This window comes from Bos taurus, chromosome X (assembly GCF_002263795.3).
Source record: "Bos taurus isolate L1 Dominette 01449 registration number 42190680 breed Hereford chromosome X, ARS-UCD2.0, whole genome shotgun sequence".
Classification (NCBI taxonomy): domain Eukaryota; kingdom Metazoa; phylum Chordata; class Mammalia; order Artiodactyla; family Bovidae; genus Bos; species Bos taurus.
Window position 1 is genome coordinate 37,221,075 of NC_037357.1, and position 18,124 is coordinate 37,239,198.

Here is an 18,124-nt window from a genome sequence, read left to right on the forward strand (position 1 = left end):
AACCTAAACGAACGTGCTTCCCTGCCTCCTCTGGCTCAGGGTTCTTCCTTAGGCACAAAGCACTCCACACCAGTTTTCCTGCTTAAGACCTTCCCGGGGTTCCCGAAGCCCTCAGAAGGATTGCAGCTTTTCAGCATGGCTTCTGACGTTGTCACCATGTGGCCCTTTCCTGCCCACCTGTCTCGCTCTTGGCACTTGGCAGCGGCCTTAACCCAGCCACAACTCCTTGGGGGTCCAAGAACGTGCCAGGGCTCCCACCCCCACGGGTTTGCACCTGCAACTCCGTCCAGCAGATACCCTGGTAGCTGGAAGCTGGCCTGGAGTCCCCTGGTGCGTCCTTCTTTAGCTTCAGCACTCATCTGTTTACCCCACACCCCTCCCCGCCCCCCGCCAAGCAGCCAGGGCGCCTTCCTCTTCTGTTTTTTTCCAGCTAGATGCCAGCTTGAAAGGCAGGTCTTCGCCAGCCCCTTGTCCACTTGATCCTGACCCCTGAGGGCTGCCACCCTCCTCACCTGCAGGCTGTCCATCCAGAGACTTCAAGAGTGGTTTGCAGAAACCAGGTTGGCCCAAGACACACCTCTGTGGCGGCCTCTTCCCAGAAGCTGCAGCCACTCCACAAGAGGAGGCCGGCCACACCCTGAGCCCCAGTGGCTTCCATAGGGACAGCTCTTACCGAGACTCCCAAGCTGAGGAGGGAACTAGTGGGCACACACATACTAAGTGAACTGGGACTTGGTCCCACTTCCAATTCTGCTGGACTGCAGCTCCCGGGACAGCCCTGGCACCTCAGGGATGCTCAGGATACACACACGCCATGAATGTCAACCCTCTGTTTTATCATTTAAGGCCAGGATGTTCGAGTGCACCTCCAAGTAGCTGTGTTCACATACATGTACCTGTGATGCTGAACTCTGAGCAGTTCTTTTCACCTCCAAGCCATCGGCAGCCTGATGAAAGACAGCTGTAGGGGAACCATGAGCTCCCGAGAGCACTCCACCTCATCGGAAGCCGGTGGGACGGGGGCAGCGTGTCCTCTGAGCTGGGAGCAGGTCAGCAGAGACCTTGGAAGGGTCTCAGGCGGGAGGCACCGGAGGAGTCAGAGCTAGGGGGTTTCCAAAAGCCCCTCAGCCCATCAGGGACAGCCAGGATGCTGCCCTGCAGAAGGCCCTTCCCACCTGCCGGCTCAGAGCTCCCCTCTGGGCAGGCGGACCCCAAGGCAGGCCGGTGCAGGGTGCCGGCCAGGGCTCTGTCCTCCCCAGGGCGCCCAGAAAGCGGCTGGCTTCTGTGTGTTCCCAGGAAGTGCCCCACCTTGCTGTCCTGGGAGCTGTCTTGATAATGAAAGCCCAGACCTGGAGTCACTTTCACAGAGAGATTTATCGAGAATGCTAACAGCACAGGATACAGTACTTCCCAACAAAAGGTGCGAACGCGTCACTTAGAAAGGCATGCTGAGTATTCTTGGCTTTCACACGTATTAAAAAACTTACAAAAATAAAATAAAACTGCGTGCTGCCCATCTTTTCAAATAGTAAAAGAACCTTATGAAAAAATCACTTGGTTTTACAACAAAAGACACAAACGGACATTTTTATGTAAATTTATAAGGCAAACTCTTTATATAATAAATAGGTTACAGGGATTCAGTGGGGGGTGTTTTTGAAACGTATACAGGTACATTCAGACAGGTTTACTGAAATGGTACAAATTTCCTTAATAAATTGCCTTTTGTTTTTAAATATATCAGTGCTTTCAGTCATTTGGCTATACACAAAGAACCTTTTTTTGAACACTACAAAAAAGCAATCAATATTTTTTGTTTTTAAAACGACCTACTTAAGTTTTCTAAAGTAATTGTCCCAAAACACAAAAACTGAAGGTGAATGCGATAGAGGGCTTTTGGAGATCATCTCCAGCCAAGTCTGTCCTGGGTGACTCCCCGCACCCCACACACACTTTTCCAGCCCTTTTCCTCCTGGGCTGGAGCCAGCTCCCTCTGCACAGGGTGACCAGGGTCCCTGCGACTCAGGAGGGGGCGGTGACCCTGCTTGGTTCTTCTCGCTCCTAAGCCCCATTCCCAAATGGTCAGCACTGTCCTCGAAGAGGGGGCGACCCCGGGTGCTAAGGGAGCACATGGCCACCCCTGTTTTGTCAGTCCTCAATAGTGTCTGGGAGGTAACGGCTACTCAAGAGGATAGGGTTTTGCCATGAAACGAGAAGGGGGGTGGTTTCTCACATCCAAATTTTACTGGGGATCAGATGACAGCCAAGGGCATGCACCACCCCCCGACCCCACCATCATCTCCTCATCCAGGAAAGTGGGGAATCCAGAGGTTATGTTAGTGTCGTGCACTGTGGGGCGGGGTGGATTTGATGATGGTATCCCGAACGGTAATGCCCCCCCCCCCGAATCATAATGCCCTGTCCACACAAGCCTGACCTGTGGCCACAGTGGAGGTCTCCAAGGAGATGCCCACCCTCTGGCCGAGCCTTGCCCCGCAGGCCCACCCCGACCTTCTCCCGCCGAGATGTGGCTGGCTCCCCTTGCAGGAACGTCAACCTTGTCTGTCCTTAAAAAAATAATCCTGATGCTACTAATCTGGGAGTGGACCAAAACCTGGTTTTGCTCTGACTTCACAAATGGCAGCATGTCAGCTATTTACTTTGTCAGCTCTAGGTGTCACTTCTTTGGGTGGCTTCTGGCTGATCTGGGCAGGGGGTCCTGTCTTTGGCTCTCCCCCTCCTGGGGCAAGAGGACAGCCCCTCTCCTTCTGGTTACCATCCCCTCCCTCCAAATTCTTTTGTTGGTAAAGAAAAGGTGTCTAGAAGCATTTGTCTCTGGAACAATTACTTTAAACATGGTTACAATACAGACTTCAGTTCAAACACAGAAGAGATTTACTTCGCAAAATTCCCTTCACCCACCGAAAATTACACAAATAGAAGCCTCAACACCACAGTTAAGAGGACCAGTAGAGAGAAGCTCATGTTTGGAACACAAAAGGAGAACTCAAAACCAAACCAAACCCAAACAGAAACAACCCCAGAGAGACGAGGGGAGGGTGGAGGAAGGGAGGAGCGCAAACACAGCACACGGTACAGTGTCCGGGTACAGGAGCCCCGTGCGAGGAGAGGGCTCGGCACACCGAGTAACAGTCCTGATGATATTTGGTCATATATTCATCAACTACTGACTCTGGAGTGGCTGTTATTGAAGCAGTGACAATATAAATGGAAAAGGAGGCCTTGGGAGCAAGGGAAGGAGCAGGTTTTGAGTTCTGCAAGCCTTTGCCATGCCACCGTCCAGCAACCCAGGAACAGTGCACTGGGTGGGCCCTGCTGCCTGGGGCAGGCCGGGTGAGAGGTCACCGGCTGAGGCTAATTCGGTGCCGCCTTCAGATCTCGGGCAGAACTGGACACGCGCCAACACCCATCTGCAAGAGGCTGGACAGCAGTGGTCGCAGCGGCTTCCTCTGCCCGCCCTGGCCCAGGCTGGATAGGAGAAGAGGCAGGGACCCACCACTAATACTGAACTGAGGGTGGGGCCCAGCCCCCAGGCCCAGGTCCTCCCAGGGGCCTGAGTGGTGCCTGGCCACCTGAAGGGCCTCTAAGGGTTTCTTTTGGACGTAGGCCTCAGAAGTAATAACGCGGGGAGGGAAGCTTTTGGCCCTGGTGATTATAATGCTCTCTGCTTTGGAAGAACAAGTTTCTGGATATTATTATTTTTTTTGGTGTTTTTACTTACTTAAAAAATGATCAAAAAGAACTTACGGCTAAACTCTCTAGCAGATATTGCTCAGTAAGAATTACAAAAGCAAATGCAATTACTCGTAGGATTGGGGCAGTGGGGGAAGAGGAAGGAACGTTTCTGGAGTCTTCGCTACCTCCTGGAGGGGACCCGCTGGACCGCATGTGTGGTTCTGGGGTCCCTGATGTTCTACCTGGTACGGTTCACACTTCCTGAATTGAGACACAGCCTTTCGTCTCCCCTGCGGCCCCCAGACTTGGCAGAGACAGGCCCTACCAGTGGGGAGGCTTGCTGCCTGTCTGCACACTATCACTCTGGGTCACTGGAGGGTGTCGGGGGGGCAGGTCACCCCCATGAACGCCAGCTGCCCCACCCAGAGATCAAAGGGGCCCAGGCAGTGCCAACTACATTCTGGGCTTCACCAGAGCCAGGGAGCATGCTTGCATCCACCCACTGAAACGAACTGTCCTGCCTACACCAGCGCCCTGGGGCCCCACTCACAAGCTTGGGAGAAACAGTGCGAAACCCAGGAGCTGCCTCCTTCGCTCGGCACTGGGAAGCCCTTGAAAGAAGCGAGGAAAGACCACGGTTCTGCTTGGACACGAGTGACCAGCAGACGGATTTGTCAGGTTTTTTTTTTTGTTGTTTGTTTTCTTCGTTTGTGTTTTTTTTTTTTCTTTTTTTTTGGTTTTTTAAAATTTCCCCTTGTCCTATGCTATGGTTATCAGAAATATTGTAATTAAGCAACAGGTATAATTTTAACAGGTCTTTGTGTGTGTGTGTGTGTGTGTGTGTGTGTGTGTGGAGCCACAAGCAAAATGAGTTTATAACTGTGCAATATACATATATATATATATAAAAATTCAACTGCTTTGTGTGTCTAGTCAGTGTATTTAAATAAAAGGGACAGGAGAGGGAAAAGCAAAACTAAAGAGCAAAACAAAAGCCCAGGAGAGAAAAGACCAAGCAGGTCTATGCGTATAGTCTAGAAGATACTGGATATAATCCGGGTCACCAGGAAGAACAGCTTTGTCACTTGACACACAGACACTGTGGGGAGAGGGACTATCAGTGGGCAGGAGCCAAACCTCGTGGCCTTTTCCCCTCACCGCTGAGCAGGACTCAAGGAGACAGGTGACCGAGGGGGTGGCCGGCAGAACCAAGGCAAGTTTCCCCAATGTTTGGAAACCCCCAGCTGAAGCCCCTTCCATGAGGGTTCTCTCCCCTGCCCTCCCTTGGCCCCAGGCCCCAAATGAGCGCAGAGCCAGGGACTGTCCTCAGGGGCATGCCACACCACAGGTAGACGCTGTGGAGGAGACATCACTTTCTCCTGCTTAGTGGCCTGGGCCCTAATTCGAACCAATTCTTCCTGACACCTCGGCATTTGGGGTAGGCTCGCTGGAGATGACAGAGGAGGAAGAACAGGTGAAGTCAGGTAGTGAGGAGGTTGCGTGCCTTCACAATTCTCTGCTGAGCGCCCCCCTTTCCCATCCGGAGCTGGGCTCCTGTAGCTTCGAGACAGGCAGGTCTCCCTGCAGGGACCGCTACCTGAGAGCCAGAGAAAGAGACAGAGAGATAGACTCTCCAGTGACCCAAGGGCTCCAAGGCGCAGACCCAGCAGTTTCAGGCTGGATTCCCCTTCACCTGCAGCACTGGCCACACAGCAGGCCAGGCTCCAAGTCCTCTTAGATCAGCCTTTTTTGGGCAAAAGCTTGCTCTTATTCACTCAGAAAATCAGGATGTAGTTTCTTGCTCAAGGTTTCCTAGGTCTTCCTTCTGCAATGTTGACAAGGGGCTTCAGTGTTCCCTTTTTTTCCCCTTGAACATGGAACTTTTAGACCCTGGGTGAGGCAGTATCCTAGTGAGCTCTGATAATTCCGCTATGTTTTCTAAAGATTGATACAGATTCAAAAAGAGAAAGAAGCAAAAACACTCAACAAACTCCTCCAGTAGAGCAGAGCGCTGAGATAGGGCCCTTGCAGAGAGCAACTGAGAGCCGGAACACGTGGCGGGGCTGTCGGGCTCGAGAGCGGGGATTCCACTACGAGCCTGGCAACATGCCTGTGCCCCTAGCCCTCCCCAGGCACTGGCCAGTACTCAGGGGGTCAGTAGGCTGATGCCCACAGGGCTCTAGAGAGAACTCACTTCCCCGAGGTCTGGATGGTCTGGGCCACCCACATAGGCAACTCACATCAGAAAAACAATTTGGGGCCATGAACCCGCTAGAAATGGCTGCGCTGAGCTAGGGCTGATGCCTGTGACCTCCCCTGGCCTTGTTGGGCCTGGTAGGAACACTCTGGAGAGGAGGCACAGAGCTCAACTGCCAGGCTCCACGAGATCCAGGCTGCCATACCTGGTGGCTTCCCTTTACACCCTCTGTTCCCTCCTGGGCTCACGCCGCTTGTTAGAAGTTACTTCAAATCCAGAGGTCCTGTCAGCTAAGGAAACTGCTCTTCCACCAAAGATAGCAGCGTGCTTGTGGCTATTAAGTACCCTCCTTCATGATGGCCGTCACGGCAATGACAGGCAGGGAGGCAGGTGACAACCTGGTGCTGTTTCATGTCCCACCGCCACTGCTCGTGGCCTCTAGGCTGGCATACCACCACTGAGCAGACTGCTGCTAGCAATGGCATGGGGGCTCAGGAGAGAAGTCAGGTGCTGGCTGTGGCCGGCATGCCCAGGCCACCACTGTGGCTTCCACTGTCCAGGGAGCTGAGGGGAGTGGTGGGGGGGAGCAGGGCATTTCTGGGGGTCTCCTGTGCCTTTCGATAGGGACTACGGTGCAGAAGGGACATGTACTGGACCTTGCTGTGGCCCAGGGGCCACGCCTCACTGTGGTGTCAACGCCAGCAACGACACGGGTTAGGACAGCCAAGTGACAGGCACAGGGCAAGGAGACCCAATGTGACAGACCTAGTCCCTTGGGTATCTGAAAGCTGTCTTATCAATTCCTGCCTTCTGGACACAGTCTATAAGGGATGCCCCCTGAATCTTCGCGGTCTTCAAGTACACACAGAATCAACATCATACTCCCCAACTGGGCCGGACATAGCTGGTGAGAATTCCAAGGCTAGGCCTGCCCTCCAACCTTCTGTCCACCTGTCTCCAGGACAAAGTGGTACAGGACCATCAGCGCCCCTGCCCAAAGGTGACTCGCTCATAATGCCTGTATCTGGGGGAGAGGGAATGTGGATCAAAGGGGGAGAAAACCCTAAGGTGCCACCTATAGCCTTGAAACTCTAGGGGCGGGAGCTGCGGAGCAAGGGGCCTGCAGGTCAGGCTGGGCAGAAAGGAAACGCCACTTGAGATTCGGTGTTCTCGACCACCACATCGGTCAGCCCCAAAATCAACTGTTACAGGTCAAAGGGGGGCATGGCAGGCCCAGCTCTCCTTGGCCCAGGACCAGATGGTGCCAAGCTGCTGGAGAGGTCAGCTTTGGAGACTGGTTCCAGGAGCCACGTTTTATGGATTTGGTTTAATTAATGCCTCAAAACCTGACCCAGGAAACCAGATGGCACCTCCATGACAAATGGGCTGGAGAGCGGGCTCATGTGGACAGGGGTCCTCTGAGAGTGCCAGGAGCCTTTTGTCCTTGGAGGAAGAGGGACCCCAACGAACATGCCCCCTCTTCCAACTCCCATCCCTTCCTGGGGGAGGACTCAGAAGTGAAGCCCAGCAGGTGGACAGCAGAGTGGGTTTGGTTGGGGGACTTGCTTTTGCAGCATCAAGAAATGGATACAAAAATGCTAGAAAGGGCAGCTACAACTCCACAAACAGAACAGGGCAAACTCCCTTGCTTTTAACCGTTCTGGGAGAGAGAGACACAGTTTCATTTTTTTTTCTGAAGCTACTGATTGGAACTGTCAACTAGGGGTCCTGATCACTAAAGGACTGGCAAGGAAGTGCTAGATGGTTTCTAAGATGTTTCACTCCTTCATGGTTACACTGCAGTGAGGAAAGCTGGGGGATAGTAACTGAAATACACGAGACAACACGCACTTGACAGTTCATGGCAGCAGCTCACATGGGACGTGCTTGTGGGTGTTTCTGGAAGCCTAAGACTGCTGTCTCGTTTGCTACTTTGATAAGGTACTTCTCAGTTGGACAGATTTAGATATAAGAGACATCTCTGTAAACACAGAAAAGGATATACCAATATGATGAAGATATGCAGCTAGATAAGGACTTCCTGAACAGAGGGTAAAAGCACGGGGTCTCGAATTGAAACTGACAAATGAACACCCCGCAACAAGCCCAAGCCTCGATGCCCCAACACCACAGCCCCTGGTGCTGATGGGGAAAAGCGTGAAGTACCAACCCCTTCCACCAGCCTCCAGCAAGCAAAGGCCGCACAGGGCCCAGCAGAGGAGAACTACTGCTCAGAGGAGTGGCAGGGGATATCTGCACTCATTTTGCCTGCTGCCCGGCCCAACTAACCCGCCCTAGCCGGGTCCTGCACAGGCCAAGGTCAGGGCTTGGCCACTCCGTGACACTGGCAGGCCACAGCGGGTCTCTGTGCTGCCCTTGGCTCTGCAATCCCAATCTTGGTCCACTTCTCCTACCCACTGCCGTTGAGTGGGAAGGCTGAGGAGACCTGGGATCCAGGGTCTGACCGAAGGAGGAGACTCCTGGGAGAGCAAGATCTTGCCTCTCCCATGCCCCTCAGAGAGGCTGGGGTACTAGAGCTGGGTGGATTCAGCGGAGTCTGGGGCTTCCTCAGGGCTCAGAAATGGGTGGCAGGGGGAGCTGGGCTGGACGGCGGGAAGGCCAAGGGTGGGGGAGTTCTGGGGGCCTGAGCTGACCAGTGTCGGCTCGAAGTACGGTCGGGCACTGCGGCTGCCTGGAACAGAAGGGAGCAGTGAGGACGAGGGAGGAAGGGGAGAAATGAAAAGGCTGAAATGAAAGGAGACAGAAACCAAAGGAGAGGAGAGAAATCAATCAGGAAGTCCTTATAAATTGCAGCAAACACTTAGAGTTTCGGAGCTTCGTGGGAACCCTATGTGCTGAGCCCACTTGAAAACAAGCGCAGGTATATACAGATCCAGGTAGTTGTCAACACCGTCACGTCTAGTGGCCTGAGGGACAAAGGGTCGCCAAGTCAAGCCCGCTAGGTTGCTCGCAGAGCAGGTTTGTTTTGAAGTGGGAACATGAAGACTCAATAGTGCAAATAGTTCTAAGCTGTCCCTAAAGGAGTTGAGAATTGGAAAAGTTTTGGAAGAACATTTCCTCTGCCTTCCCCCTGGCCCCTGGCCCCATCTACTAAGGCTCGAACTAGTGGCCACAACTGCTCTGAGCAGCTAGGGATGCCTTCCGCCTGGCCTGCGGCACTCCGCTGGCTGCAGCCTGGGCCAGCCTGCTGGGGCCTCGGCCCATGGCCTTGGTGGCCTCTGTCTAGTGCTACCCGCTGGAGGCCGGCCCTGGGCCAATGTCGCCTCTGGCGCAGGCCAGTCGACACCCAGGGGGGCTCAAAGGATGCCTCCCTCCTAGCTGGGCCAGAACCGGGGCCAACAGGTGCTATGTCCCCATCCTGTGAAATGTCCTGGTCGATCTGGGGTTGGGGGTGGTGGGAAGCCGTCTGTGTGCCCCCATGTGTGGGATCACACGGGCTGGAGCCACTGGCCGTCTCCACCATCTCTAAAGGATCCAACTGTCTCTCTTGCCTCGGACCTCCTGGTCCCGACGTGGGTGGGCATAAGGGGGACTGGAGGGTGGGGTGGTGGAGCTCGAGGCTGGGCAGGGTGTGGGGGGAGAGGAGAGCTGAGACTGGGGTACCGATGGCCCCCAAACCAGGAGTGTCTTCTCAAGTGCTCTCTGTCCCTAGTGACCACGTGGGGGGGACTGGGTGGGAGGGAGGTGCAGGCACACCCTAAGAAGCCTGGGCAACAGCTTGTCTGGTCAGTAGTATCTGCAGCAAGCCTTGTTGAAGGAGCCTAGTTTAGAAAAGTGCAAAGCTACTTCTGGCCCTGGTTAGGTCTTCAACCTGACTGTGCTTGTCGATAAGAAAAAAACATCCCCAATGCTCCAACTACTCCCACCCTGAAGCCACGAAACTCTAAGTTTACTGAAAGAAAAAAAAATATTTTTTATTTCAGTTAATCGGGAAGCTTTGTCAGAGCCCTACCCATAAGGAGAAGAGACAACAGCTGCCTTTATTCTTGTTGGTTTGCTTTGCAATCCGCTCTGCGTAAAGTCAGCTAACTCTCTCGGTCACGGGCGTCCGGCTGTCCACAGGCTCCTCTCTGTTTGGCCTTGGCATGGAGGATGAGACAATGTCTTTGCGCTCTCCCTCCCCTCGGTGTTTGTACTTTTCTGTGGCCGGGGCCGCGGTGGCGAGCGCGGGCTGAGTCTTAGCAGGCTCCTTGGGGCAGCCATCGCTCTCCAGCGAGCCTGCTCTCGGCATCTTCTCCTCTTTGCAGACGCTGCTGCTCAAGTCCTGGGGCTCAGGGGGGCTGGCAGGGTCCTCGGAGCTCTGGGGCTCGGGCGGGGGTGGGGGCGGGGGCAGGAGCAGCGGCGCGGGGGCCTTCGGGGGCTCCACGTGGTGGTGGTGGTGGTGGTGCTCCTTCTTGGGGGGCGAGGAGGCGCTGCCGCTGCGCCCCTTGGGACTGCTCTCCTTGCTTTTCCGCCCTGGGCTCTTGCAGGTCTTCAGTCCCTTCCCGCTCTTCTCGCCGAGCGTGGACACCAGCAGGGGCTTCACTACCTCCTTCACCTCAATGCTCACCGTCTCCCGGGTCTTGCGCTTCTTGATGGGGAGCACGGTCTCCTGAACGGACCGGATAGATGACTCCTTCACGGCTTTCTTTTTGGCCTCGGCAGTGGCGGCAGCAACCACACTGCCCGGCTTTCGGCCTCGTTTCTTGGGAATGGCCTGGGGGTCGGCCTCCGCTTTTCGCTTCCGGCCGGGGCGCTTGATGACCATGACCTGGGCTGAGGTGGTGGCCCCACCCCCTTCTGCCTTGCTGCCCGGCGCAGCTTGGAAAGGCATCTTGACGAGTAGCTTTCCAGGACTTTTCTCCAGAACCCTTTTCACTTGCACACCCTCTGACGCAGCTGCCTTGGGTCTCGTGGTGCCACTCCCTTTGGGGCGTCCCCGACCTCTGCCAGTTCCTGGAGCTTTGGGAGATTTGGGCTTCTTAGGTGGTTTCTGTTCTCGCCGGGAGGGGCTCCCTCTCCCGGTTACCGTGAAGTCAAAATCATTAGGGTCCAGGGAGGTGTCGCCTACCTTTTCGAAGTACGCAATCAACTCCACTTTAGAGCGAAAGGCTTTTCCCTGGGGACTGTGGGAACAAGCGGAGACACACAAAGAATGGTTAGAAGCTTCCAGAGCAATGCTGGAGGTGAGGCACAGGAGAAGGTGGGTGGTGAACCCTCTGACAGGAGGTGTTCTGCAACTGACATGCCCGATGATACAGCTCACCAAGAGGGACATTTAAGAGAAGTTGAGATGAGCTAAAACTAGGGAGCTGTGGTCCCACTTATACAGGAAGCAATCAGGTCGCCCAACAGCCATAGATGCCCATGTGGCCTGCTGTTACCTGGATGCCCCCGAGAGTTGCACTCCTCAGCCCCCTAAAGGGGTCTGGCCCAGGGACCCTGTCTACCTGCCAGACTGAACTCTCCAGGAATCAGTTTCCTCATTTGCCAGCAGGATGATGCTTTGCTCACCTTTATGTGAGTTACTGGAATTAAATGAGACTGTCTACGAGTGACTTTTCAAAACGGCTAACCTGTCTGGAATCATCTAAGGGGAACAAGTGAAATAAACGTAGTCACACTCATCCTCTAAAGATCTGGCTAGGAAGTGACTCTGTTTTAACAGGTAACACCTGACCACCAGCCCACAGCTGGACAAAGGCCAAAGGGACAGTGGGAAAGGCACTCTGAGCCCATCTGGGGCTCTCTCTAGGCTGTATCGGACAGCCGCCCTTTCCCAGCACGTCTCACACAACAGACTGAACCCTATGAATTCGTATTTCTCAGGGCTCATGAAGTATTGGCACAGAAGGACTCTCCCACAAAGAGGTTCCCAGGCTCTGAGGACAGCCCCTCTGCTGGCAACTCTGCGTCCCCAGTGCTATTCCTCCTCCAGACAAGGCCCTGATGGACATCTCCCTCAGGGCAGTGACCTCCCCAGGTGGCCATTCCAAGCATACCTGATCTCACCCACCAGCAGTGGTCACTACTGAAGACCCGACCGGAAGAGGGGTTATGCACACACACTTTCTTGATCCATGAGCCGCAAGGAGCTAATGCTCCAAGGGGTCCCCATCAGTTTCTTAGCGATGGTCCCTGACTCCCCCACCCCCTGCCACCACTAGCCTTCCCTGCTCTGGAGAGACAGGAATCACCCTTACTTACTTGATCAAGTACACATCATACTTCCCAGCGGAGCGGCCAGATTTCCTTTGCTTAAGCTTTCGGGTCCAACCTTCCGGCAGAGTGGGGTCATCGTACATGGGGCCCCGATCACGAATGATGGAGCGCCGCTGCTTGGGGGATGCAGAAGCTTCTGGCACGGCTGGGGCCGAGCCTGACCCTTCTGAGGTCTCTGCTTTGCCGGCCTCTGCTGGCTCGGCAGAGTGGTGGGCTGCTGGCTGCAGGGGCTCATGCTTGCCCTCTTTGTCTTCTTTCTTATCCTTCTTCACCTTTTTGAACTTCAAAGGTTTGTCCTTCAGGCCCTGGAGATCCTGCTCTTCGGACTTTTCTTCCCTGAGTGTTAAACAAGGATGTCAGTATCACAGGGAACAAACTTTGTGAAGAAAAAAGTGGGCGCTGGCAGGTCTGGGGTGCCCCAACACAGGCAGGGCCCCAGGAGAGGGGCTGTCCTGCCAGCATCCCCCAGATTGAAATGCCCTTCCCCTTCACAGATGACTTGAGAGCCCAGGGCTGCTGACAGTGATGGCCCGCAGCACCCTACCGACACTGTGGTCACCCTGAAGCCCATCCCTAGCAGGCTTGCCCAGATGGCTTCTCGGTGTTACGAGCTAGGGCCTCTGGGTTGGACGGATGATGAGAGGCTCTCTCATCTTCTGGAGAGGGACCTACTCACCAAAATGGAAGGGGCTCCTCTTCCCCAGGGCCTAGCATGAGTGTTACTCTAAGCTTTTGTGTTTGGGGTTTTCTCAAACGGGTGTTCAATGAAAACCGCACAGTACACCTTGGTGATGGGAAGAGCCTAACACTGCCACTGGGGACGTGGTGCCGAGTGCAGTGCTGAGGAAAAACCTGCAGATTTGGAGTAAGCCACCCCAAGCCCAAATCATGATTTTTTTTTGCCATTTCCAAACATGGATCTGCACAAGTGACTTCAACATCCTGTGCCTCAGTCTCCTCATCTTGACAATGGGTACCAACACCCTAGACAGAGAAGAGTCACAAAGGCACTGTCTAAACAGTGCGATGAGGCAGCCAGACACTACTGCCCAGGGTTCTCATGTGAGAAGAGGAGGAGTTCCCTGCTGGGGGAGTCTTTCTCACCAGACTCTCCTGACAACGCGGGGCTTTGGCACTGGGACGTGCCCAATTCCAGGGCGGGCGCCTCCCCATTCCTCCATGCTGACAGACCAGCTCCTCCCCTATGTGTGGGTCCCACCAGGTAGGGCCCCCTCCTTATCTCCTTGGACAATGGTTACTGTGAGGCTCCAGACTCTGGGATTAGAGTCTGGCCATGCTGCTCTCGTGGCTGGGCCAACAGGGTGAGAGCATCACCTGGGCCAGGGAGGCCCAGAAACCAGAACTGTGGGCTCAGAGCAGGTCACCTGCAAAGCCCTCTCTTAGAAGCTCACCCAGAAAAAGAGCCAGACTGGTCTGTATTCCAGATCTGAGCCCCAGAGCCCCCAGGGCCCGTGACGCTCACAACAGCCTACCCCAAGTGACTTCCCTTGCTGGCCACGCCCTGGAGACCACCACCAAGGCACCATGGCCTGCCCTGGCCACAAGACTCGAATGACATGGCTCAGTCCCCAAAGGTGAGTTTGCATCAGGAACTCACAGGTTGGGCCTGGGGAGACGGGGCGTGGAAAGGGCACATCCCACCCTCCTACCTATCCTGGCTATCTCCAGCAGAGTTCGAGGGTAAGCCCAGGCTTAGCTCTGTGTCGGAAACCCAGACAGTCCCGGGCCACAGCAAAACGCGGCCCTGATGGCCAAGTCTGGCTTCTTCAGAGCCCTCATGTGCGTTTGTGGATACTGTAACTACGGTGAGCTTCGGCATGAACTACGCACCCCAGGAATGCTCCTTAGGTACCAGCAAGGGTGTCAATGCCGTCTAGGGCCAGCCCTTCTAGAAATCTATGAAGAAGACATACCCACAGAAACACAAAACAACATTGTGCATTTGAGCATGATGCTATTGGCGATAGCATTCTTTTTAGTGGCCCAAGACTGCGGCCAAGCCAGACAGCCACCACCTGAGACCTACTGGGCCAACACTGACACGTGCGCACCATGGAGAGCCAGGTAGCCTGAACCCCAGGGTGGGACCCCCAGGAAGGGGTCCATGGTAGGCCACCCTCCAGGGGAGAAACGGAGGACACTTCAGGAAGCAGAGGGCAGAAATGCACAGAACTAGTCCAGCACGGGGTAGGTGGGACTGAGGTGAGTAATGGCACAGAGCCAGAACTCGCCAGGTGTGTGGACCAGAATTTCATTTTCTGAATCACGTAAAAGTTGACATAACCAAAAAGAAAATCAAGACAGAAGGGAAGAGACTAGAACACACCTAGCATCCATGGAGGGGAAGGAGGCTGGCTCAGATCCTAGGGCAGCCTGTGCTGGGGAAAGTGAAGGTCCAAAAGCATGAACTGCTTAGATTTCAGAGAAGAAAAGAACCCGCTTGGCGATGTCGGGGGAAAAGGAGGGAAAGACAGAAAGTGAGGGAGGGTCTCAAGGATCTTATGGGGAAGAAGGTTCTGGGCAGCAGGGAGGCCTCAAGCGGGGGTGGGTCATGGAGCTGTGTTGGGTTTGATTCTGGGTGTGATGGGATTCCTTCAGCTGCAATGTGGAGAGTGACCTGCGGGAGACCCCAGAGGGCAGCAGGTGGCCTGGGGGACTCTGAGGCCTGCTGGACTCCACACCACAGCAGCCTTGCAGAAGCATCACCTTGATGATCTGGGGCAGGGAATGGCAATTCCTCAGGGAGCAATGCCCAGGGCAGGGCAGACTGCTCCAGGGGCTCTTGAGGCACAGTCCCAGGTGAGGGTACTGGGGACTCGGGACGTGACCAGGAGGTGGAGCAACACAGCTGGCCAGTGTGGGGACAAGTGCCACCAACTGAGGACAGGGAAACCTGGGCCAGCAGCAGGGTGGAGCGACAGCCAGCCCTGTGAGGAGGAACTGCAGGAGCAGCTAACACCGCATTATAAGCAGTCTCCACCTCAACACAAAGGAACAACTAAAAAGAAGCTCAAGGAGGGGAGAAGAGAATTCTTTGGCTACCAAGTGGGGAGACGCCTGTGCCCAGACTGCAACTTGGCCTACACGAATTGTGTGGGCTTTGAAAGATTTTTATTACAATCACATAGACATAACATAAAACCTGCCCTTTCACCTAAGTGATCGATAAATGAGTTTTTAATAGCACCAAAGATGGGAATAAGACAGCCTTTAACTATCTATGACATCCTGGCTCTTTCAAATTGAAATTACTTGAAGCCGCTATGAAAATATGGTGATTTTCAATTCTGTGGACTGATGGGCACAGAGGTGGTTTGGTACTTTGATTTTCTGACTGCTACTGAAATCAAATAAAAGCCCACAAAGAAGCCCGGAAGTCATTCTGCTGGGTGTGAAGTGGAGGCAAAAAGGGTGCCAAACAGGTAATCCAAGTGAGTTACCCCTGGCTCAGTTGCCTGCTCGGTGGCAGGGTAACCTCAAGGAGGGAGGCCAGGCAAATACTCGAGGCTCCCCAGCAGGAGGGTTACGGGGTTTGTTAAAACACAGTTTCAAAGAAACCAAACAGCCCTCTCTTCATCCCCCCTTTTGTCAGACTGTGTATCTCTGTGTGCATGCGTGCGCACACACACACTGCCCCGGAGAGGACCATGAGAACTGAGTACCTAGTTCTTAAGTTAATCCATTTGAGACTTGCGGGTATCCACCTGATCAACTCTTCAGTGTTACAGGTCAAAAGAAAAGCAGAGATAACCAGACAAGGTCACCTGTCTGAGGTCACATCTGAGATGACATGTGCTCGTCGATGGCCCTTGCCTGAAGCCAGCCTCAGTTCTGGGTGGGGACACCAGGGTAGAACCAGACTCACTCTCTAGGCTTCAAGCGCTCCCCGTTTGGGGAAGTGGATGAGGGGAGGCAGCCAAGGGTGACCCTGTCCTCTGTCCCAGGCACAGAGGAAGGCCAGACACAGCAGGTCTTCAGGGCTGACGACGAGTGCTCTGGGCAGGGCAGACCAGGTGGGCCTGGTTGACCCCAGCAACAGCTCTAACGCCCCTCCCTGGAGGAATGAATGAGTTGGGGTAAGCCTCGTGTGTCACCCTGGCTCTCGACTTCTGAGAGGCCTTTCCTGATCCCCGCACTGCCCCAGAGAGCACACATGTCCTCTTTCCTGTCATCCCCTCCCTCAGGAACCGTGTCCAAGGGACGATGACACCCTCTGCCCATCAGCTTCAAGGAGGCAGCCAGGACATGCCGACTATGGGTGCCTGGGCCCTGGGGTTGGCAGAAGAGGGTGCCGGAGCGGCCACTGAGGGCCCAGGAAAGCCAAGAATGATGCCTACAGCGACGGAGAGTGTGTGGCCACAGAGGATGGTCATGCTGGGGGTGCAGGTCCATGGATCGGCTCCCTGCAGTGAGGCAGAGAAACCTGCAGAGACTCCTCTGGCTGAAACTACCAAAATTGCCGGACTGAACAACTTCCAGAAGATGCTATAGAAGACAGTGCTTACAAAGGTTGACCGATACTCACAAACTGGCCAGAGACTAAGGAATACGCAAGCTAAAAAGACCAGGAAGGGAGGGAGGGAGTCCTGTTTGGCGAGGACTCCAGCAGGCACCCTACGGCCGACCAGCAGAGGAGCCAGAGACAGGGAAAAGCGGTGACAGCAGCGTCTCCTGAGGCCTGAGGAAAGGCCTGGAAACAGAGGGGCATTCCACGTAGCGGCAGGCGTGGACTCTTCATAATGGGCTGCAGCTTGGGCAGAAAAAGGGCCAGTGACTGAAGACATGGGCCACCCAGGAGTGCCACGCCAGCCTGGACTGGCTCACTCATCTGAAGGCAGCCAGGGAGGTGATGCTGAAGTCCTTGAGGGCTCCAACTGCCCCAAATGGATGCTCGGAGCAGAGTCAGCCTTCAGGCCTCAGGAGGGTGATGGCATGCCTGCTTGGGGCGCAGGGGCAGCATGTCTGCAGAGGCAGAGGTGATGGCAACATGACCGGAAACTGTGCTGCCCGACACCAAGATTTCAAAGCTGTTTCACCCAAGCTGTCTCACAATTAAAGAGGATGCCTTTACTTCACGTGAATATATTAAGAAAAAAGGCTAGAAACCTTGCAGAAGTGCCTTGTTTTAGTGGCTCAAAGCACTGCAACGTTTTCAATAGCATTATGCTCTAGATGGTACAGCTACAAGTGTGAAAGAAAGTGTTGACATGTTTCCCTGTGTTTAAAAAAAAAAAAATCACTGCCAAAGGCAGCCTTGCCCAGGACCCAGCTTTTAATATCAACAGACAAACTAACCTGTGCAATGCAGGGAAGGAGGCACCAATCTGGGGGTCATGGCAAAAACCAGTCAGCTGATGTTGATGCCACTTGCAAATGCCAACAGAGCCTTCACTGAGCCCTGGTGCTTCTTTAACCACAATGGTTACTGGTTTTGTGAGCTCTGATTACCAAATCACACAGGTCTCTCATGGTCTACCCCGATCCAGTTTTTCCCATAACAACTTCTGTTTTTCAATGTGTGATTAGCAAAACACATGATTTGGGGAGGAAATGACATATCACATTGAAGCAGAAAAACTACACAAATCTTAAACGTCTACAAAGACTGAGAGAAGACTCTTGTGTAAATAAAATCATTTGCTAATTACGCTCATGAAACAAAAAACATTACATCAAATCCTTGCTTTGATCTAGCAAAGGAAAAAGAGTTGCAGGAATCTTGACTTCAGTCCAAATCACTGTATCCCAAGGGGTCTGATGGCGAGAACTGACTGTATTTTCCTAATGAAAGGAACCTCCAGTAATCATGCGGGAGGCAGCCTTGGGATGCAGTACCAGGCACTCTTTGGATCCAAGGCTCCTGTGAATTTCAGGGGTGTGATCGCTGACATCTGGCACTTGCACTAATCAGACTATGGACACTCAGGTGGGACTACTCAACCCCCAAGGATTTCAGATTAAAGACAGACAGACCACAAAACCAGGTGA

General features: G+C 54.1%; 1 protein-coding gene across 2 annotated transcripts in view; it reads right to left on the bottom strand.

Annotated features, from left to right (window-relative positions):
• Window positions 1-1,355: 1,355 nt before the first annotated feature.
• The window catches only part of MECP2 (methyl-CpG binding protein 2), a 60,780-nt gene continuing 44,011 nt past the window's right edge, over window positions 1,356-18,124 (bottom strand). For both annotated transcript variants that reach the window (XM_024988172.2, NM_001206552.1), the window contains 2 exons: window positions 12,101-12,451; window positions 1,356-11,019 (listed from right to left, as the gene is read on the bottom strand). In XM_024988172.2, the coding sequence (XP_024843940.1) occupies window positions 9,936-11,019; window positions 12,101-12,451 (1,435 nt within the window). In that variant the 3' untranslated portion in view covers window positions 1,356-9,935. The remainder of the gene's footprint in view (window positions 11,020-12,100; window positions 12,452-18,124) is intronic.